The following is a 22,237-nucleotide window of genomic DNA, read 5'->3' as shown; positions in this document are numbered from 1 at the left end:
AGAGACACCTTCCTGGAACACCCAGTTTAACGTCATGACTCCCGCCCCACCTTGATGTCCTTCCCACCTCTGTTTGGCGTTGTGATGCTTTTCATCCTGTCACGCTATGAGGTTACTACTTTATTGTTCCTCTCTCCTCACTTGAACGTGAGCTCCCTGAGGGCAGGGGCTTTGTTCTCTTTTATGTCCTCCGTGCTTGCCCAGCACATAGTAGATGCTTAATCAACACACGTGAACGGATCTTCTCCCATTGAGGGCCATCCTTCTGGTTGTTCCTATTGTCGTTCCTCCAGGAAGGCAGGAAACTGGCCACCCTGCTGCTCATGGCTTTCTCCTAAGCCGTATGCTTAGTCATGGGGCTCTCACACTTCTCTTAGGGGCTTAGCTGGTCATTTATGACATTGTTTAGGCCAATCGAATGTATTTTCTTATTTTAAATGATTATCTATTGTTGTGATGTATTGGTATCGTAGCCTGTGGCTCTTCTGAAAAAGATTTCTTCTGAGGCTTAGCTTTGTGCAAAGTTTATTAAGTGTAAGGAATGGCGGTGGAGGGAGGGAACAGAGTTATTTTCAAAAAATCTATCATGTACAGATTGAAATCCCAGTTAGGCTTTGTGTTAGTTATGATAAGCTGTCTGTTGAAACAGATAGCCCCCAAATATCAGTGTCTTCACATGATAAAGGCTTATCTGTGCCTGTGTCCCATCCAGGTTGGCAGAGTCCCAGGTCCCTGTTGTAGTCGAAAAGAGAGTGGCTGGGGAGGTTTTTATGTGCCTGGCCCGCAGCGGGTGCCCATCATTCCTCCTTACACCCCACTGGTCAGACCTCCATCATGTGGCCCCTCCTAGCTGCAGGGGAGGCTGGGAAATCTATTCCAGCTGTGTGCCCAGGGAGCAAAAGAAAGATTGGAAAACACCGATTGGAGTCTGCCATGTTCTTGCTTCTGCAAACATTTTCACAGGTCGCTCAACTTCGGTGGGCTGTCCCCAAACTCATCTTCAAGTTTCCCTGGTGTGTCGACAGAAGATGAAAGTCCGTTCAGTGTGTACTTACTCTGTGCTTACACTGTTTCAAAGTTAGATCATTTGCTCCAAACTGGATTAGAGATGGGAATGAATTTTTAGGACACCTTAGAAAGTGTTTCAGGTCTTCCAAGTTACATAAAATATATTGCTCTAACTTGTAAATCTCTATTGAAAGTAAATTAGCAGAAGTGACCAGAGAATGAAACCCCCAAAATTTTTTTGCATGGAAAAAAATCAAGCTCTACTGACTTTTGTCTTTAAAACCTACAGAAACAAATTCATGAATGGAATTTTACAGCTTCTTCCATTAGGGGAATAAGGTAAGAATGAACATAAGGGAAAATGGAATTACTGTTTGAATACAAGTAATAATGACCGTGTTTTATTACTTTAACGTTTCCACCTATTTATAATACGTGATATTCTCATTTTTAACAGAATCCAAAATAAACCATTAGCTCTTTTGTAACCCTGCCTAACAAACTCACACTCTCCTGTGTCAAACTTTTCTTTAAAAGTGAAGTTGTATCTCTAGAGAGAGAAGGTGGTTCTTCTTTAAATCATTGATGTTCACGTGCTTAGGAAAACCCAGAAACCTAGAAATGAATGACCAAGGAGGAGTTACTTGGTAATGACACTTGGTTGGAGTCTCCTAACAGAGTCACGGAGCCAAGGGCATTGTGATTATCAGCTGGGGGAGAAGTGGTGTAGTCCGTGGAGAGGTGTGGTGCTTGTTCTTTGGATCAGAGGTGGTGACCATTTGGGGACCCTCGTGGCTGCACTCTGAGCAGCCCAACCAAGGGGAGGAATGGCTCTGAAGGAGATGTGAGTTCTAATCCCTCTTTCACTCTATGACCTTGGCAAAGTCACGTAACCTCTCTAGCACTCCGCTTCTTCATAGTGTCTATTAAATGAAGGGCTCAGAGTATAAGCGTATGTCCTTTCTCTGATTGTAAGACCACAGGCCACTGAATGAGTCCCCTGTTACCCCCGGACATGGTATGATCCTGTCCCAGACATATCACTATTTAAATCAGAATGTTTTTGTCCCTTTAAAGGGAGGGGAAATAATTTAAGAACAGGGTAGTGTATTTGAGTAATGCTGCTCCAAAAATAAAATTCCGAAGTGTCAAACATTTTGAAATACTTAGTTCTCCAGAAACTAAGTGGTATGACAACATACACGTAAGAACTTTTTGTTTGTGCCTTCTCATGGAGATACTTCTTGCTGCCCTTCAGTCATCAACAAGGATGTGCAAAGGGCCTGGGGTGAGAATCAGACCCTGGAACCAAGGTGATATAAAGAACATGTGTTGAACATTCCCAGTGCTACCCAACTAACTGTGGTAGTTCCTTCACAAATTGGTTTCCAAAACGTATGTGTATAACCTAGTTTCAATTATTTTTAAATCTCCCTGTGCTCTTGCTGTTTCAACTCCATATTTGTCACGTAATCCCTGAACAGGAAGAATGGCTAAAGAAACTATGGATCTCAGAAAGCGATGACTTAGGGCAAGATAAAGTGGCATCGTTTGAAGAGAATTTAGGCTTTTCCATAGTGCCCTCTGGCAAAATGAGGGCCATTGTGTAGGCTTTGGCCCAGTGTAGGTATAGAACTTTCTTAGCAGTGAAATCCATCAGTAGATGGAGTCTGGGGATTTTCTGTCACTGGGTATGTCCAGGAAAGCTGAATGTCGACTCAGGCACTATGGAGTTGGATCCCAACCTAAGATGGAAACGGACCAGAAAACATTTAACGCCTTTCTTGAGTTAAGATGCCCTGTTTATTTCTCCCTCCCTTGTGTGGCCACACATACTCTGTCCTGATAGTTTTCAAGTCTAGAACTTCCTTTGATACCATAATACATTATTTCACAAATAAGCTTTCTGTCTTTTGTGTGAAATTATCAACTCTTGAGACCAGAGATCATAGGTATTTCCCTCTCTTGCTGCTCTGTGCCCTGCTTAGCCCTGCATATATATTAAGTTCTCAAGGATACAAAGCAAACAGGCAAGACAAATGTCTCTGCTATTTAAATTTCATAGAGAAATAGAAGTCAAATTTGGAGGGTATCTGTTAAAACATTAATGAATCTTTCAAATTTGCAAAATGGAAGAAAATCTATGACTAGATTTTTCTCAAAAATGTAAAAGGGGTATTGTAACCTACATATAATAAGTGTTCTTCTGTTTTTCCAATTTTACAGCATATCCAAGTTTGATGAACGGTGTTGTTTTCTTTATGTCCATGATAATTCTGATGACTTTCAAATCTACTTCTCCACTGAAGACCAGTGTAGTAGGTGAGTTACGGTGGATTCAAGTGTTGGCAAACTAATTACGGCAATTCAGTTGTTTGTTGGTTGGTTTTTGTTTTGTTTTTTGTTTTTTTTTTAGGGAGAGAAATTGTGAGCAGGGTGGGGGGCAGTGAGAGAAGCAGAGAGAGAATCTTAAGCAGGCTGCACGCCCAGAGGGGAGCCCGATGTGGGGCTCGATCTCATGACTCTGAGATCATGATCTGAGCCAAAATCAAGAGTCGGATGCTTAACTGAGCCACCCAGGTGCCCATATGGCAGTTTTAAAGGGTCTTTGCTGTGAAAAATATTTGCCTTTCCTGAAATTTTAACTTTAAAAAAAGCTACTTTTACAGCTTCAATGAGGTTTGAATCACATACCGTGCAGTCCGCCCACTGAAAGTGTGCAACTGAGTCTTTTTTTTTTTAGTATATTCCCAGTTTTGCAACCATCAACACATTCTAATTTTAGAATATTTTCCTGACCCCCAAAAGAATCCCAGTGTCCATTAACAGTTACTCCCCATTTTCCTTTGCCCTAACCCCCCCCCCGCCCTTGCCTTGTGCAAGAACGAATCTACTTTCTGTCTCTCTTGATTTGCCTTTTCTTGACATTTCAAGTAAATAAAATCATGTAACATGTGGTCTTTTGTGTCTGACATTTTTTACTTATAATGTTCCCAAGATTCGTCTGTGTTATAGCTTCTGTGGGTACTTCATTCTCTTTGTGGCTGATCACTGTCCCATTGTATGGCTATATTTGATTTATCTATTCATTTGAAAGGCATTTGGGCTGTTTCCTCTTGTTGGCTATTACGAATATTGCTTCTGTGAACCTTAACATGCAAGTTTTTGTGTGGACCTGTGTTTTCATTTCTCTTGGAGCTAAATTACTGGGTCTTACATAACTCTGTGTTTCACCTTGGGGAACTGCCAGACTGTTTTCCCATTTGACATTGTCATCAGCAATGTATGAAGATTCTAGATTCTCTACATCCTGCTACACTTGTCATCGTCTGTCCTGCTGATTATGGCCATCCTAGTGGGCATTACATGGAATCTGATTGTGGTTTGGTCTGTGTTTCCCTAATGACTGATGATAGCATCGTTTCATGAGTCATTACTGGCCATTTGTATATCTTCTTTGGAGAACTTTCTGCTCAGATCCTTCACCCAATTAAAAGAATGTTTTAAACTTTTTATTTGGGGGAAACATTCAGAGCTACAAGAAAGTTTCCGAAGGGGCACCTGGCTGGCTTAGTTGCTGGAGTATACGACTCTTACTGTTGGGATTATGAGTTCAAGCTCTACATTGGGTGCGGAGCTTTCTTTAAAAAATTTTCTTAAATTTTAAAAAAGAAAGTTTCAGAAAAACAGTACAAAGAATTTCCATATATGTTTCACCCTGGATTCTCCAGTGTTACCCCTTTACCACATTTGTTTTACATCCTCTCCATATGCACATGATTATTTTCGTTCTGAACCGCTAAGGAGTAACTCGTAGACCTAATGCTTGACCACCTCTCGCCACTGGAGCGCATATTTCCTGAAAACAACATTCACTTGTATAATCACAGCACAATTACCTAATGAGGAAATTAAGATTGATGTGGTTCTATAATCTACACACCTTACCCAAATTTTACTTACTGTCCAACTCCTGTCTTTCACAGCAAAATACAAGATGTTTTTCTCGGCTCCACAATCCAATCCAAGATCACGTTACATTTAATGGTCATATCTGTGTCACCCCTGTTTATCTTCATCAGTGTTTCCTTGTCTTTCTTGACTTAATGCTTTCAAAGAGTACAGGCAATGGGTCTTGGGTAGCCCTCCATTGGGCTTGGTTTGTTGCTTCCTCATGATTACATGGGCATCATGCATTTTGGGGAGGAACATCATGGAAGTATCTTTGTCAGTACAGTGTCTTGGTCTCGTTACTGGTGATCATAACTTGGCTTACCTGGTGAAAAGTGGTGTTTGCCAAGCTTTTCCCAACTGCCCATTTTTAAAAGAGGTCTTTGTATTTTTGTTAATGGTTTTAAGGATTCTTTATATGTTCTGGATACCAGTCCTTTATCAGATACGTGATTTGCAAATAACTTCCCCGCCCCCATCCTGTGGGTGGTTTTCCTCACTGCTGATGCTGTTCTCTGCAGCACAGACGTTCTTAATTTTGATGCAGTTTAATTTATGTTTGTTTTTTCTTTTGTCATTTTATGTTTGGTGTCACCTGAGGTTTTGTCTAACGCAAGGTTTTGAATGGTACTTGTTTTCTTCTAAGAGTTTTAGCTCTTATATTTAGGTCTCTGGTCAGTTTTGAGCTCACTTTTGTACATGGTGTGAAGTAGGGTGTCCAGCTTCATACTGTTGCGTGTGGATATGTGGTCGATCTAGCACATTTGTTGAACAGACTATTCTTTGACCCACTGCAGGGTCTTGGTATGCTCAGAAAATCAATTGACCAGGGTCACCTCGGTGGCTCAGTCAGTGAAGTGTTAGACTTCATGACCTCACGGTTCATGAGTTTGAGCCCCACATCAGGCTTTGTGCTGACAGCACGGAGCCTGCTTGGGATTCTCTCTCCTCCTCTCCCTGCCCCTCCCCTGCTTGTGCGCATGCTTGCTCACTTGCTCTCAAAACAAATAAAAGTTTTAAAAAAGAAAAGCAATTGACCATAACCATAAAAGTTGATTTCTGGACTTTAACTTCTATTCCACTGACTGGTATATCTGCGCTTAGGCCAGTACCACATTTTTCTCTTGCTGTAGCTTGGTATTAAGTTAGGAAATCAGGAAATATGAGTCCTCCCAACTTTGTTCTTGTTTTTAGTAATTGGTTTGGGTATTGTGGGTGCCTGCATTCCCATGTGCATTTTAGAATCACTTTGTCAATTTCTGCAAAAAAGGCAGCTATGATTTCGACAGGGATTGCAATGGATATGTAGACCCATTTGGGAAGTGTTGCCATTCGAATCGCATCATGATAAGCCTTCAGTTCACGAGCGTGCTGTATCTTTCCATTTGTTTAAGTCTTCAATTTCTTTTGACAGTTTTTTTTTGTAGTTTCAGTGTACAAGTTTTATACTTCTTTAGTTAAGCATATACCTAAATATTTTAATTTTTTTGATGCTATTGTAAATGGAGTTTTCTTAATTTTTCAGGGTGTTCATTGCTAGTATATAGAAACATACTTGCTGAACTTCTTTAGTAATTGTAGTATTTTTATTTTTAAGATTTTATTTTTTTACATTTTTTAAATGTTTATTTGTTCTGAAGGAGAGAGAGTGCGAGCAGGGGAGGGGAAGAGAGAAGGAGACAGAGGCTCCGAAGCAGGCTCCGGCTCTGAGCTGTCAGCACAGAGCCCGACGCGACGCTTGAACTTACAAAGCACGAAATCATGACCTGAGCCGAAATGAGACACTCAGCCACCTGAGCTACCGAGGCGCCCCTGAGATTTTATTTTTTAAATTATCTCTATACTCAGCATGGGGTTCAAACAACCCCAAGATCAAGAGTCACATGCTCTACCAACTGAGCCAGCCCGGCACCCCAGTTCTCATACTTCTTATTGAATTTCTTAAGATTCTCTGTATACAAGATTATGTCTGCTGCAGATGAAGATAGTTAAAATTCTCCTTTCCAACCTAGATTCCTTAATTTCTCTTCCTCATCTAATTGTCCGACCAGTACGCTGTTGAGTAGAAGTGGCAAGAGCAGCTGTCCTGTCTTGTTTCTGATCTTAGGAGGCAAGCATCCAGTCTTCCACCAGTAGCCATGGTGTTCCTGGCAGGTTTTTCTTTTTCTTTTTTTTTTCAGTTTATTTATTTATTTTGAGAGAGCGTGTGCGAGAGAATGAGGGGAGGGGCAGAGAGAGAGAGAGAGAGAGAGACAGAGAGAGAGAGAATCCCAAGAAGGCTCTGTGATGTCAGCACAGAACCTGATGCGGGGCTCAAACCCGCGAACCATGAGACCATGACATGAGCTGAAATCCAGAGTCAGACGCTTAACTGACTGAGCCACCCAGGCACTCCACATTTAAATAATTTTTAAATTGAGATGTAACCTACATAGAAGTGAAGTATCTAAAGCATTTAGGTGTATCAGCTCCCCAGAAGGTGCCTTGTGCCCCTTTCTAGTCGTTGACACCCCCTCGTGGTAATTTTGATTTCTGTCGCCAGCGGTTAGTTTTGCCTGTTCTTGACCTTCAAATAAGTAGAACCATGAAATATTTAGTCTTCCTCACTTATATCTTTGTAAATAAAATCCATTAGATTTAGCCATGATCTCTGTATCCTTTCATCCCTTTTATTGCTGTGTAGTATTGCTTTGTGTGAATATACGGTGACCTGTTCTAGTGGTAAACATTTAGATTGCTTCCAGTTTGATGCTCTTAGGAGTATAAATTACTGTAACCTTTCTTGTACGTGTCTTTTGGTGAACATACAGCCTGATTTCTGTTGAGTATATACCCAGAAGTGGGACTTACTGGGACACAGGGCGGGTGTATATTCAGCTTTGGTTGATGCTTTCCAAAATCGCTGCATCACTTCACATTTCACCAGCAGCGTGCGGGAATTGTGCGTGCTCCACATTCTTACCTACAAACGCTCATCTCTTTTATATTCCGTTATTCTGGTGAGTTCATATCACATGTCTCCTAATAAGTCTGACTATTGGTTTTCCCAGCTTTCAGAGATTAGAAGAAGCAAAGGTGGGATGGGCTAGTTACAGAAAATGACATTTTAACGTTTTGTGGAAATTGTCTTGAAGTGTACGGTACCCTTCCCTATGATCTTACGAGAAAATAATGAATAAAAATTTTGCGAGTCCAATCGCTTGCATGTAAATAAACAACTATGCAAATCTCAGAAGTGGCTGCTGTGGCCCAGCAGCATCTGTGAGAAGGACCTGTGGGTAATAATTGATACTAAGCTTAATCTGTGTGAAGAGAATGATGAGGCCATCTTACACATTCCTCCTCACCCCTCTCCTTAAGGCCTTATTTTTTACGAAGAACCGGAGTGTCTACAACTGGAGGGGTGATGACCCCACTATCCTTTGCGCTGATTAGATCACGTCTGGAACACTTGTCTTAGGGCCAGACTAGAAGAGTAATGCAGGGACACCTTTGAAGAATTACCTGTTAGTGGAGTCACTTCAAAACAAATCCTGGAGGAAACGTTGAGGGAACACGGAAGAAAGATTTACAGGGATTTAATAAAATTATGTACATTTCTTTAAAAACATTTTTTTAATGTTTGTTTATTTTTTGAGAGAGAGAGACAGCTTGAGCAGGGAGGGGGCAGAGAGAGGGAGACAAGAATCTGAAGCAGGCTCCAGGCTCTGAGCTGTCAGCACAGAGCCTGATGCAAGGCTCAAACTCACAAGCAGTGAGATCATGACCTGAGCTGAAGTCGGACACTTAACCAACTGAGCCACCCAGGTGCCCCTGTACCTTTCTAATGGGCTGTTACATAGAAAAGGGATTAATTCTAAGCAGTCTGGATGAGACCCATATAAAAGGAGTCTTAGCCCAATATACGTAAAACATTTCGCGTTGAGTTGTCCACAGAATATGCAAACTTGTGAGATAATGAGTTCTCTGTCACTGGAGATGTTCAGGCCTCGGTTGGCCAACCAGTTGGTGAGGCTGCTGTATAGAGGGGACTCAAGTATCATGTGGGTATTTGAACTAGATTAGAAAACCGTTGAGGTACTATGTTAAACCAAGGAGTAGATTGATCGTTGCGTGAACTTGTACAAACTTGCTTTATGTAATCACAGTTTAATGTAATAAGGCATCAGTGTTGATAAATAGCATCTTTGTGACGTTTGCTGTTCCAGGTTTTGCTCTTTGGTCAAAGAGATGATAAGCAACACAATGGGTAGTGCGCTGGAGCTAGAGGGCGAAACCGATGGGGACACCTTAGAGGTGAGTCACTGAAGACGTAGAACATGAAAAAAAATTTTTTTATTGTATCTTTGATGCTGCAAGGAAACATCCCATTCTTTTGTGTGCAAATTCTTCTTATTTAAAAATACCCTTTAATGAACGAGCTAGCCATCACTGTCTGTGACTTTCCGAGATTCAGTTGCATGTGTCTGGAGAAGAGCCTCATTACTTTGGGATCTTCTCAGCTGGAATAGCTAAGAAAAATTTGGCACTGACTAAAGTAAAATTTTCTTTTGTGTGCAACACAGGGATAAGTTTTTCTGTGCTAATGCATAATGTTTGTGAGACTCCAGGAGAAACAGTTGGCCAGCTCATCGTACCCGTTCATCTATGGGTGGACATTAGGTTGCTTCCATATCTTGGCTACGGTAAACACTACAGTAAACATAGGTGTGCGTAGATCTCTTTGAATTGGTGTTGTCATTTTCTTAGGGTAAATACCCAGCATTGGAATTGCTGGATCATGTGGTGGTTCTATTTTTACTTTTTTTTTTTTTTTAAGTTTATCTATTTTGAGAGAGAGAGAGAGAGAGAGCACGCGTGCACACAGGCAGGGGAGGGGCAGAGAGGAGAGACAGAATCCCAAGCAGGCTGCATGCCATCAGCTGCAGAGCCCGACGCAGGGCTTGAATTCACAACCCAGAAGATCATGACCTGAGCCAAGGTCAAGAGTCAGATGCTTAATTGACGGAGCCATCCAGGTGCCCCTGTGTTTTGAGGAGCCTCCATGCTGTTTTCCACAGTATCTGCACCAGTTTGCATTCCCACCAGTGCACAAGGGTTCCTTTTTTCCCCACATCCTTGCCGACACTTACTTCTTATCTTTTTGATGATTGCCAGTCTGACAGGCATGAGAACCCTAAGCTCTTTTGGGCAATACAGCTCTTGTCCACGGTTACTGCAGTGTTACACATGTGTTTAAATATTGCACAATTGTTCTGATTGGCCACTAATTCAGGTCCTCCTATTGGTTATAATTCAATGATATTTTACTGTCAAGTTAATTTGAAATTCATTCTTTGAGGTTTCTTTCAGAAATTATCAAAAGGGTTCATTTTAATCATTGATTCAGGTACTCGAATTCTTAGTTTAGAATCAAAGTTGGTTGTGAAAATGGACTGAGTGATGCACTTTGGGGGCCGAAAGCGGCGTGAGAGAAAAGGCTTTTATGGAGCAGGCTGACATCTGGTTAAGTCAGACCTGATGGGAATGTGTTAGTGACCTTACCTGTCATGAGCATCTTTGCGAGTATGTGGGAAGGAACCCACAAGCGTTCTGTGCCCTTCTGTAAGTATGCACAGCGCATCGCAGGAGGTAATGGGAGCAAGTATGGCTCAGCCTAGAGATATGTTGGTTTTAATTATCGAAAAGAACCAACTAGAATGCAGCTGTACAACAGCTTTTGATCAAGAGATTGGGGGCACAGAATAGCAGTGGCACTTAGAGGTGGAACGTGTGCGGTATGTTTGATGGTAGGTCTGTTCCTCTAAAAGGCAGAGGGTCCTGCCTGCGTGCTTTGTATTAAGACCATTTTGACTTGATTGACCTTCAGTTCTTCTTTGGGCTCTAGAATGGGACTGGTTTCCTGAGAAGCTAATGGGGGCTCGTGCAGGAAGCGCGCCTGCTTGGGGTACTTGGCATGCTTAGTGGGGCAGAGTCTCCAAACACTGAGCCCGCAAAGTTACCTATGAGCCATAGTTTTTAACTTCTTGGATTCCATTTCATAAAATCATATTGTGAATATATGAGTAACTGAGAACTCTACCCTTTTAAAGTCATTACGTAGTGAAAATTACGTAACCTAAGGAACGTGACCTGCCTGGGACTCACATAACGTTGTTTATAAATTACAAATTGCGGGATGGTGTTTGGGTTTTTATGGGGCTCCGCCTTAAGTTGTGTGTTTTTGGTCTTGTTGCTCTGCCTTTTTCAGTATGAGTATGACCACAATGCCAAAGGCGACAGGGTCGTGCTGGGGAAAGGCACGTATGGGATCGTGTATGCCGGAAGAGACCTGAGCAACCAAGTGCGAATAGCCATCAAGGAAATCCCAGAGAAAGACAGCAGGCAAGTCGGGGCGGGCCATCCTCGTTGTCATTTGCCACCCGCACACCCAGACCCTGTGCCCGCCACCGCTGGCGCGGGGGGGGGGGGGGGACACTGAAGAACAAAGTCAGCGTGTCATCAAAAAATTTAACGTTCTCTTGCAGTAACGGTGATTTGCTTTTGTTCTTTGCATATTATAAATAGATGGAGAAAATGGAGTAACTTGGAGGCATGTGGAATGCCAAGGGGTCTATCATAAAACAAAACTGTGGTTTTATTTCCACTTGTCAACTAGCTCTGAAATTTTACATCTTTATGTAGACAGACATTGGCACAGTTTTAAAATGTGGCTCTGCTTTAATTCACATTGTCATAATTGTAAATGGCTGTTATTTATTCAGATGCATCATTATGGAAAATTAAACATGGCAAAAAGAAAATTACTTTTTGCAATACAGACTCTTTTTAATACCCTGCCCTTGAATCTCACCCTGAAAGATTTGAGGCTATTTTTTTTAAACCGCCACAACTACTAACATATTTCTAAAATGTTGTTTAGAGTCTAATTAAATATTTATGCCTTTTTTAAATTCACACCCGCCCCCCAATTCTAAACAAGAATGTTACAGTGTTGACTGTCGAGTGTTTTTGTGGAGGAGCTTCATACACAGTAATGGCCTCCACATAAGAAAGAAGAGCCCCGTGAGCCACAGGTGTGGTCACGTGACATGTGTGTGTTGCTTTCCTAGCTGGACACTGAGGGACACGTCAAACATCCCTCCATCCTGGTGGTCACAGAATCATTAGGGATGGGTCATAAGTGCTTTCTAGCAACTCTAAGACCCTTCATCATTCATTTGTTCGTTTATTCACACATCGATTCATCTGTCCTCTCAGTCGTCTTGGGACTCCATGTTCTCATATTTGCGTTAAAAGGGCAGTCCTGAAACGAACGCCTCTAGCTTCTTCTAAGGCCAAGGAGGACCAAATGACTTCTCCCAGCATGTGAGGAATCAAAACTAGGATCTCCTGTCTCAAATTCCTTGTCCAGTGCTCGCTCTCTCTCAGGGCCATGCTGGATAAGGGACTGTAGTTGTGTCGCAGGGAAATTGCCGGCACGTGCCACCTCCTTTGACTGGTCACAGCATTAACCTTTTCATTGATGATAGTTTTTCCTGGGATTTTAGAGCTAGAAGGGATCTTAGACACTGTTTTTGTCCCATTCCCTAAATTTATAGTGGAACTTAGGTTGTCGACCCTTGCCTGGGGGTAAAAGCAGCAAGTGCCATCATAGAGGGCCGTGCAGAATGTTTGTAGAATAGAAGAGGAATCGATTGCTTTTCCTGGGTGAATTGTGGTCTGTGAGGGCTATCTGGCAGGAAGGAGGAAGCCCTGAGCATTCTAGGCTGAGGGAAGAACAGAGCTGTCAAGCACAGAGTGTGTTCAGAGAACAACAAATTACCTGTTGTGACTTGAATGTATAATGTGGGTGGAGGGCTCTCGAGATGAGGCAGAAATTTTAAAAGATGTAGTCTGACTTGAGTTTGAATTCCTCATGTGCCATGTCAAGCAATACGGTTTTTATGTGGATTTCGTGAAGAGAAGTGTATGCATTTGGTGAAGATGAGGTATGCATTTTAGGAAGAGAAAATATGGTAACCAGAGGTGAATAGACTAAAGAAGTCAGATACCGGGTTAGGAGGTCCACTCGGTAGCTGTTGCTCTAGTGTAAAGTGAGTCTGTGGAATGAGACTAGAGCGCAGCTGAGGAGAGAACCTTCTGGAATGCCACCACTCTTCATGAGAGACAGAGGAAGAGGATCTGCTCAGAGAGGCAACGGGTAGTTGGAGAGTGTAGACCCTAACAATGGCAGTCATTCATTGAATACCTACCATACACCATCACCTGGCACTCCCTTGGGTGCCTGAGAAACTTGACACCATGCTGGCCTTGAGCAGCTCTGTGCGCCTGGTATTACGGGAAGCCGGGTACGCTCATAGGAGCCAAGGGAGAGAACATATGAAGAAAGAAGGATTGGCCAGGAGCATGACACGGTACCATGCGGACCCCAAGCCCCAAGGATCTGGCAGATGATGCTGACTTTGTCTTTCTTACTAGGTACTCACAGCCACTGCATGAGGAGATAGCCCTGCATAAGTACCTCAAGCACCGCAATATCGTTCAGTACCTGGGCTCGGTCTCGGAGGACGGCTACATTAAGATATTTATGGAGCAAGTGCCTGGAGGTGAGTCATCACTAGGATTCTGGTCTCAGGCTCTGAAAATCATTGATGGAAATACAGTATGAACATCATTATCCATCTTACCACTTAAAAAGTGGCAGACCCATCATTTAGATGTGGGAGAACATTTGTTTCTCCGAGGAGTTGGAGACAAACTTTCCAGTGTCACATAAATAGTCTAGTACTGCTTTAATTCAAGCATCAAATATTAATTGAGGATCTACTGAGTGCCAGGCTCTGAACTGAGTGCCGGAGACAGATGAATTAAAGTGTAGTCTCCAGCCTTAACCTTTCACAGTCTGGGGGTTTAAAGATGGTTTGGAGAAGAGAGGACAGAGGTCTTAAAAATGACACTGCAGAGTAACATGTTTACTGTGAAATCAGACACCCATGCTTTATCCACAGAATCCCCCAAATGCAGGCACCATCGTGTGGAGGGAGCGTTCCTCTGATCCGAAGTCCAGAGTGTCTCGTTTGAATTGGTCCCTCCGTCTGCAGGCTGTGTGACCTCAGGCAAATTCTTCACCTCCATGCTGCCCCCCTCAGTCTTCTGACTGAATAAATGAACTGTAAAGTCAGAGTCATAGAAGCATCTAGGGGGCTCAGTGAGTTAATCGTCAGTGTCAGCTCAGGTCATGATCTCATGGTTCATGGGTCTGAGCCCCGCTTCAGGCCCTGTGCTGAAAGTATGGAGCCTGCTTAGGATTCCCTCTTCTATTCTCTTCCTCCCTCCCTCTCTCTCTCTCAAAAATAAATAAAAGTTAAAAAAAAAAATAGACTGCATTTAAAAAATAAAGTCAATAATAATAATTACCATAACGATTGGAGTGGTAATAATTATTGGAGCAATAATGACCCTAGCTCAGTGGGATGTTGGATGGATTAAATGAGATACTGTGTATAAAGCTATTAAAATGGGGCCTGGCAGAGAGCGAGAACTCAGTAAGTGTGCATTTAAAAAAAAAAAAGAATTGGGGCGCTTGGGTGGCTCAGTTGAGCATCTGACTCTTGATTTCAGCTCAGGTCATGACCCCAGGGTCGTGGGATAAAGCCCCATGTCAGACTCTGTGCTCTGAGTGTGGAGCCTGCTTAAGATATTCTCTCTCTGTCTCTCTCCTTCCCTCCCTCTCCCCATCCGCCTCCCTCTTTGCCCCTCTCCCCCATTTGCATATTCTCTCTTGCTCTCAAAAGTAAAAAAAAAAAAAAATGATAATTATTATCTGAATATAAACACTAAAACTTCAGTTAGAAATCTGTATTCGGCCATTTAACCAGAGTTATTAAGAGCCTACTATTACATGAAGAGCCTAAGTGTGTATGTTAAGAGCCAGGCAGTGGGCTAGATTTTGAAAGTTACAATAAGGATAAAATAGTTTGTTCTTCCCTCAGGTTTCTCACAGTCTAGCAGAAAACATGTCATTGCTGGTCACATTATTTGATATTCCAAGGGCGAGGTTTAAGGATGAGAGGGGAATTGTAGACGGATGTGTGCACATCCCCTTTTACAGGTGGACAAACTGAGGCACGTGGCAAGGTTCCTATAGCACTGTGGAAGGTTTCAGGCCGGCTGGTGCCTTCAGGCCTGCATGATAACCGCTGAACCAGATTCTCAGAATTGTTTTCCTTGGGCCCAGAGGTTCAGTGTTGAGTATAATTGCGGTGGGGGTGGGGGAATGTTAGGACATTTCTGCTCCCGTGACCTGGCCCTGAGGGCTCCTCCCAGCGGGCATGGACAGCCCCGGCCTCCTCTGATCCCCGGCCCTGTCTCCCCAAATGGCCCCTCCTTCTGGTCCTGTCCACCTGTGATTTCCCGGCAAGGTGTACACTGTGGCTCTGACCCAGGCTGAAGGGCCAGACGCTCACGCGGGATCTCCGGCGGGGGCGGCCCTCCCACGTCTGGAGTGCTTGCTGCGCTCTCCTCCCGACCTCATGCAGCCTAACAGAGCCGCACCCAAGGGAGCCCCGCTGAGTCTCGGAGGTCACAGGGTGTCCCTGCTCACCCTTCATCTCGGTCCCGTCTCTGGCTGCGCTGCCCGCACAGCTGGAAAACAGGCAGCGGAGGGAGGAAAGACGCGGCACTTCGCCGGGGCGCGGTGTGACTGCTTCTGCGAGGTTAGAAACGTCACCGCTCCAGGCACCGGGGCGGCTCAGTCGGCTCAAGTCCAACTCTTGATTTCCGCTCAGGTCATGATCTCACGGTTCGTGCATTCGAGCCTCACGTCCGCTCTGCGCTGACAGTGCAGAGGCCGCTTGGGATTCTCTCTCCCCTGCGCGCACGCGCGCTCTCTCTCTCTCTCTCTCAAAATAAACAGACATTTTTAAAAAACGCATCACCTCACTTTATTTCCTTAACTCTTGTGATTGAATCTTCCTCAGACTGATGACTTTTGTGCTGTGTCCATTTCCAGGAAGCCTTTCTGCTCTTCTGCGATCAAAATGGGGGCCAATGAGGGAGCCCACCATCAAGTTTTACACCAAGCAAATCCTGGAAGGCCTCAAGTATCTCCACGAAAACCAGATTGTGCACAGAGACATCAAGGTACTTGCTCGTCTGAGGCAGCGAGGTTTCCTTTGTGCGTCTCGGACCACATGAGCTGCTGGCTGGCAGTGTCGGTGGACCGACCAGCTCAAAGAAGGGGACGCGTTGAGCACGATGGCCCTCACAGTGCCAAGTCTAGTCTTGCTAGATACTTGTGACCATTTCTTAGGGTACACATCTGTTTCAGGTCACCTTGTTTAAAATCTGCCCTTCAGCAGTTGGTATTTTTTCTTTTCTGAAGGGCGATAATGTTCTGGTGAATACCTACAGTGGCGTGGTGAAAATCTCGGATTTTGGAACCTCCAAGCGTCTTGCAGGAGTGAATCCGTGCACCGAGACTTTCACAGGTAAGCAGGACAGGGCTTGGTGCGGGCGGCCGTCCTGGAGGCGAGGTTACCAAGCGCCACAGCAATCGAAGTGGATGGCGTGTTGTCCCCAACTTCAGATGGTTTGAGCTTTGTCACCGTGGTGCAGCACTATTGCCACAGCTGTCTTCGTTGTCTTCCGAGGTTGGGTAGGTGTGGAGCTCTGCTTGAGGCTTCCCGAGGGTTTCTGAGCACTCAGCAAAGTAGCAGCGGGTCTTCTAAGTTAAGGTCATGGGCACTTATGAATCACACTAACCCTAAGGCAACCAACTCGTTAGGGTGTTTTCCTGGTGTGTCCTAAAAACTAACCTGTCACCTTCTGAGTTCTGGTACCTTCTGGTACCTGGCGCTTTGATGTGGTTCTGTTTCCAAGGGAAGATAATTGTTCTGGGGAACATGGTCTTGGAAGTGGCTTTGAGGAGTTGGATTTTCTTTGCCCATGTGTCAGGGATGGAATCATGTAACTGTTTAGAGGGACTGGATTCCAAGCGTGGTATAAAATTAGCTGCTAGCTTTCCATTTAGAAGACCGGGGAGTTGAATGAGGTTCAAAAGCTACCTGTGGCTTTTTGAAATTCCTGCTTAAAAGGAATTGATCCCTGGAAAGAAGTACTGATTTTGAATAAGGAGAGGTTTATGGTCCCCTAAGGTGTAATAAAAGTATCACAAAGATCTTGCTTTGGAATTAAGAAGCAGGGCTTAGAATATTATGGCTCTGCTCGCCGTCCGCAGAGCACTGAGCTGTGGAGTGGACAGATTTGGCCTTGGTCTTAGTGAATAGTGTCGCTTTGCTTCAACAAGAGGGTATTGTATGTCAGTCGCTAGACGCCCACGGTGGAGACACACTCCTGTCTAAAGAGAACTTTTATTTGTCAGAAATGGCATCTCACTGGTAACACCAGAGGAGATACACGCATCTCACAGTGGGAAAATATTACGCCAAGGACTCCACCAGAATCTCCCAAAGAAAAAATGTGTTGAACTTCCATTTATTGTTTCTGATAAAAATATACGTGCATTGACATGTATCTGCGAGTACGTATGTATGAGTGGCACGTTTATTACCCTAATTGAAAATGACTTCTGTCCTCCTCTGTGGAAGCCACCAATTAGCGTGGCAATATGTAGCAAGAGGGTCTCTGATATGACAAGGAGTTATTTCAAAACAGAAAACCCCTGACAATTTATCTCGTAATTAGCATCCCCAAGGAGAAGAAAAATTCACAAAGAAAATGCATGTATAATTCATTATTGCATATCACATTTTCCCAAGTAATTGACTTCAGGAGGCATGAATTTTGCATTGCAAAATAATGCCGGGGTGTTTGGGGGATAATAAAGAAGGGGTATCATTTTGGGTAGGAAATGCCCCTGCATATCATTACTCTTCGCAACACAAAGTGGTTCTGTAAAGAGGTCTCAGCCGGTTGGTGCAGAGTCCTGCTTGGAAGCCTGAGGAGGTGGCGTGGCTTTTCCAGGCGGATGCCCGGAAGCCATCAGAGCCTGGAAAGGGGTTGAGAGGCTCAAGCAACTTCTGGGGCTGAAACCTCCCCTCCCGTGTTCTTCTCCAGGGTTTTCACTGTAGGTATAACCCAGCTAGAACGGGAGGAAGAGCCATTAGGTCCCAACCGACTCAGGCGCCCCCCCACCCCCCATTTTGGCTATTGTGAGTAACTCTGCTGTGAACAGTCACATGCAAGCCTTGGTGTAGATCTAAGCTTTCATTCATCTTGGGTAGATGCCTAGGAGTGGGTCCTGGGAAAGGAACTCTGTTCTGGTCTATGGCTCGGAACATCATTGGTTCAAATTCTGGCTCAACCGCTTACTAGCCGTGTGACTCTAGGCATGTTACTTAACCTCTCTGTGCCATAGTTTCTTAAGTAAAATGGAGATGTTCATAGTACCTAGATCAGAGGGTTTGTGTGAAGATTAAATGAGTTAATATTGGTGAGGTGCTTGGACCCAGTACCTGACTGTACAACTGAAGTATTTGTTAAACAAATAAATCAAATAAATACTAATTTGCACTTAGAAGATCCCAGGTTATCAGAGCTGGCAGGAGTCTTTGAGAGAATCAAGTTCCTGTGGGTAACAAACACGTTGAACCTGTCAGCCTCAGAGGGTGTAATCATAAAAGTCCCCTCCTCTCTCCTCCGCCCGGGTCAGCGGTCCTTTCCTGAGCTTTACCAGCCACCCTCAGACAAGTGAGAGCAAGTCTTAGTGACGCTTCGAGAAGCAGACAGTCTGAATTCGGTAATTAAAAGGGGCCACACCGTGGCATCCGGGTGGCTCAGTCGCTTAAGTGGTCACCTTTGGCTCAGGTCATGATCTCGTACTTTGTGAGTTCGAGCCCCACGTCGGGCTCTGTGCTGACGGCTCGGAGCCTGGAGCCTGCTTTGGATTCTGCGTCTCCCTCTCTCTCTGCCCCTCTCTCACTTGTGCTCTGTGTGTCTGGCTCTCAAAAATAGATAAACATTAAAAAAATGTGTTAAAGGGGCCACACTAATGTACTTGGCGACACTCTGGTCATCATTCCGGGGATAGCGCCCTCCCCCGTCCCTGCAGGACTGCCGGTGGGTGGCATGCAGTCCCCAAGTCTTGTCTCACCCGCCCCCCACCGCCCTGCCTGCTCCCCAGCTGTGGGAGGGGGAGGAGAGCGGCACAGCAAGCGGTCACTGGGCTGCTGCTGTTCTAACCTGGATCTGTGTACCCTGGGCCTGGCTTGTGGTGACCGGCCACGCTTTCCCGCCAGGCGCCTCGTAAGTCCCACGTCACGGGCAGGGGCCTGTCTTTTAGCTGACTGCCTCCTCCCCGCCCCCCTTTACCCCTCACATCGGACACAGTCCGCCAGGTTTTTCTCCTGAGGGGTCCAGGCCACGGGAGATGGCCTTTGAGCAGGATGCCTCTCACAGAGACCCTAAAGCAGTGTTGCTGCAGCGGCTCCCACATCTGCTGTCCAGGGTTCGTGAATCTTCCACCCACTGTCAAGAGGGCGTGGCCATGCCCCCGGACCCCGCAGGCCGCTGCCGTAAGCTGCTTTTGCTCCCACGGGAAGCAGTCCTGTGCGCAGCGTACTGGCGGGGGACACACGCCTATGGAGCCCTGCGTGGGCCCAACGACGAGCCCTCACACGAAGTGGTGTCCCCACCTACCAGGCCCGTCCTTGGGCGGGGCATCCAGGGAGGCACCGGAAGCCTCCCGTTTCTCTTTTCTGTGCTTCATTAATAGGAAATGTGGAAACTCTGGGCTCTAACAGTACTTTCCAGGGCCTGCAGAAAGCACTTATGCCTGCGCCCTCCTTTGAAGTGTGACATTCCTGAGTGAGTGTTGAGTTGCCTGAGTCGCCATTTAGGGCACAGCCCTTCCTGGGCTCCTGTAATGAGACGGCAGACCTTCCGGCAGAGCAGTGTCTGAAGACGTCACTTTCAACGTCCCCCACCACCAGTCTCTTCTCTCTTGATCTTTTTAATCCCTTGATCTGGGTGGAAGGCCCCTGGGCTAGGGGCCTGCGAGCTGTGTGGCCACTTGTATCAGACCCCCTTTGAAACGTGCACCTGTCGTCCATCTCTCACCCCTTGCCTTGGTGTCTGTCTTTTATCTTGGTACCACAATCGAAACTTCTAAATTACTGTCCCATGCCATGTGTTTTCTTTGCTGGTAATCTGAAAATCCTGGTTTTTCAGATTTCATGTCCCCCCCCCCCCCCGGTTTCATGTCCCCAGCGGTCTGGGTCAATGCCTGTGGGCCTCCTGTCCCTTGTCCTGAACTCTGCACCCCTGCACCGGTGTAGATACCTGAGAGTCATGTCTGGCTGATCACATGACCTGTGTGTGGGCACATCTTGGGGGACTTGCAGTTTTGAAAGGATAGGACACCCTTAAGAGAGCCAGATTGAAGGAAGCAAGTTTCTGAGATTTTCGCATTATTCAGATGCACCCCCAACCCCCGCCACCGGCATCGTTACTTGATTTCTTGGCAGAAACTGGTTTGGGGCAGCCGATCTACACCCACGACACGCACACTGCTTGGGGACCGTCCCTTGACTATCGGAAATCGTTGTGTGGCTCCGTCTCCACTGGATGTTTACTCTGGGTGGTTTTTCTATGGATATGGTAGTCAATAAAATGGAGCACGCAGTTCTCCATGATGGCCCTCCACCTTCCAGCTGTACGGGAACACGTCACAGTATGGCTTCGGAAATCCTTGCCTCAAGTCGACTTCTGTTCAGGCAGCGTTTGCTTCGGTTGTGCTTCTCCTGGATTCGTTGCATACATCGGCACTGCCGTGGTGAACAGTTCAAGTGTGGAGCCGGAGGACCTGAGTTCTAGCTTGAGCACATCCCCTACCTTCTCTGAGGCTCGCTTTCCTCATGTATAAAATGGGAATAACTGGGGCGCCTGGGTGGCTCAGTCAGTTAAGCATCTGACTTCAGCTCAGGTTGTGATCTTGCGGTTCGGGAGTTCGAGCCCCGCATCAGGCTCTTTGCCACCAGCCTGTTTCAGATTCTGTGTCTCCCTCTCTCTCTGCCCCTCCTCTGCTCATGTTCTGTCTCTCCCTGTCTCAAAAATAAATAAACAATAAAAAAATTTTTTTAAATAATAAAATGGGAATACCCGTAGATGGTGCCTCTCCCTGGCCTTCCCAGGTTGTGAGAGTCACAGAGACAGTGCTACGTGGAGTGGCTTTGTAAGCTGTCACCTACTATTGGGAAGTCAGGCATTGTGCCAGTGGCCTCCACCCCCTGGCATTCACAGCCTTGTGTAATCCCTCCCTTTGAATGTGGGCTGGACTCAATGACTCACTTCTCTCTTTTTTTAAAGTTTTTAATTTTGAGAGAGTGCACAAGCAGGGGAGGGACAGAGGAAGAGAGGGGGAGAGAGAAAATGCCAAGCAGTCTCCATCAGCACGGAGCCTGATATGGGGCTCAGTCTCACGAACCATGAGATCATGACCTGAGCCAAAATCAAGAGTTAGAGACTTAACCAACCCAGCCACCAAGGCACGCTGATTACTGACTCCCTTCTGATGGGCAGATGAAGGCAGAGTGGCAGTGTGTCACCTGGAGGCTAGGTCAGAGAGGACAGTGTGGCATCCCTCTTGCTTGCTCTCTTTGGATCCCTGGCTCTGGGGGGAAGCCATGTTTAGAGGATCCCATGTGGTGAAAAACTGAAGCTTCCTCCCAAAGCCCGCCTGAAGTTGGAAGTGGATTTCAGCTTCAGTCTGGGTCTTTGATGACTACAGCCCAGCAGATACCTTGGCTACAGTCTAATTAGAGATTCTGGGCCAGATCCACCCAACCCAGCTGCTCCCGGATTCCGACCCTTAGAAACTGGGACATCCTAACTCCTGTTTTAAGGTGCTAACATTTGGGCTGGTGTATTACATAGCAATAGACAGCTAATATGGATATCCTTGCTAAGTCCCTACCTTTACAAAGGGTGATGTTTACTTTGTTTCCATATAAAGAAAATCTCCAAACTTGGCATTAAGCAGGCTTAGCCTCCAGTTATGGAACAGTTGTGCTGAGGTGCACAGTTATTTGACCAGGGTCGATAAACCATTGCGGTTTGGTATAGTGCTGTTTTCTACGTCGCATGACATTGTAAAAGTTGATCCTCTTACTCTTTTAAGAATTAACTTTTAGTAATTGTGTTAATTGGGATCCAGGCAGGACAACCAAAATCACTCCAGTTATTTTTAAAGAGAGGATTTAGTAGAAAGAACGGTTTCCCGGGCCTGAGTTATCAGAAAGCAGCTTCTATTTCTAGG

General features: G+C 45.3%; 1 protein-coding gene across 1 annotated transcript in view; it reads left to right on the top strand.

The window, feature by feature from the left end:
- Positions 1-22,237, top strand: part of MAP3K15 (mitogen-activated protein kinase kinase kinase 15) — a 128,724-nt gene that overhangs the window by 90,684 nt on the left and 15,803 nt on the right. The window contains exons 12-18 of the mRNA XM_039247384.1: positions 1,298-1,347; positions 3,235-3,330; positions 9,168-9,255; positions 11,210-11,343; positions 13,441-13,568; positions 15,974-16,104; positions 16,346-16,451. Coding sequence (XP_039103315.1) covers positions 1,298-1,347; positions 3,235-3,330; positions 9,168-9,255; positions 11,210-11,343; positions 13,441-13,568; positions 15,974-16,104; positions 16,346-16,451 — 733 coding nt within the window. The remainder of the gene's footprint in view (positions 1-1,297; positions 1,348-3,234; positions 3,331-9,167; positions 9,256-11,209; positions 11,344-13,440; positions 13,569-15,973; positions 16,105-16,345; positions 16,452-22,237) is intronic.

The sequence above is a fragment of the Hyaena hyaena genome, unplaced genomic scaffold (genome assembly GCF_003009895.1).
Source record: "Hyaena hyaena isolate Hyena2069 unplaced genomic scaffold, ASM300989v1 scaffold_295, whole genome shotgun sequence".
Lineage (NCBI taxonomy): Eukaryota > Metazoa > Chordata > Mammalia > Carnivora > Hyaenidae > Hyaena > Hyaena hyaena.
This window is presented reverse-complemented; position numbering and strand designations above follow the sequence as displayed.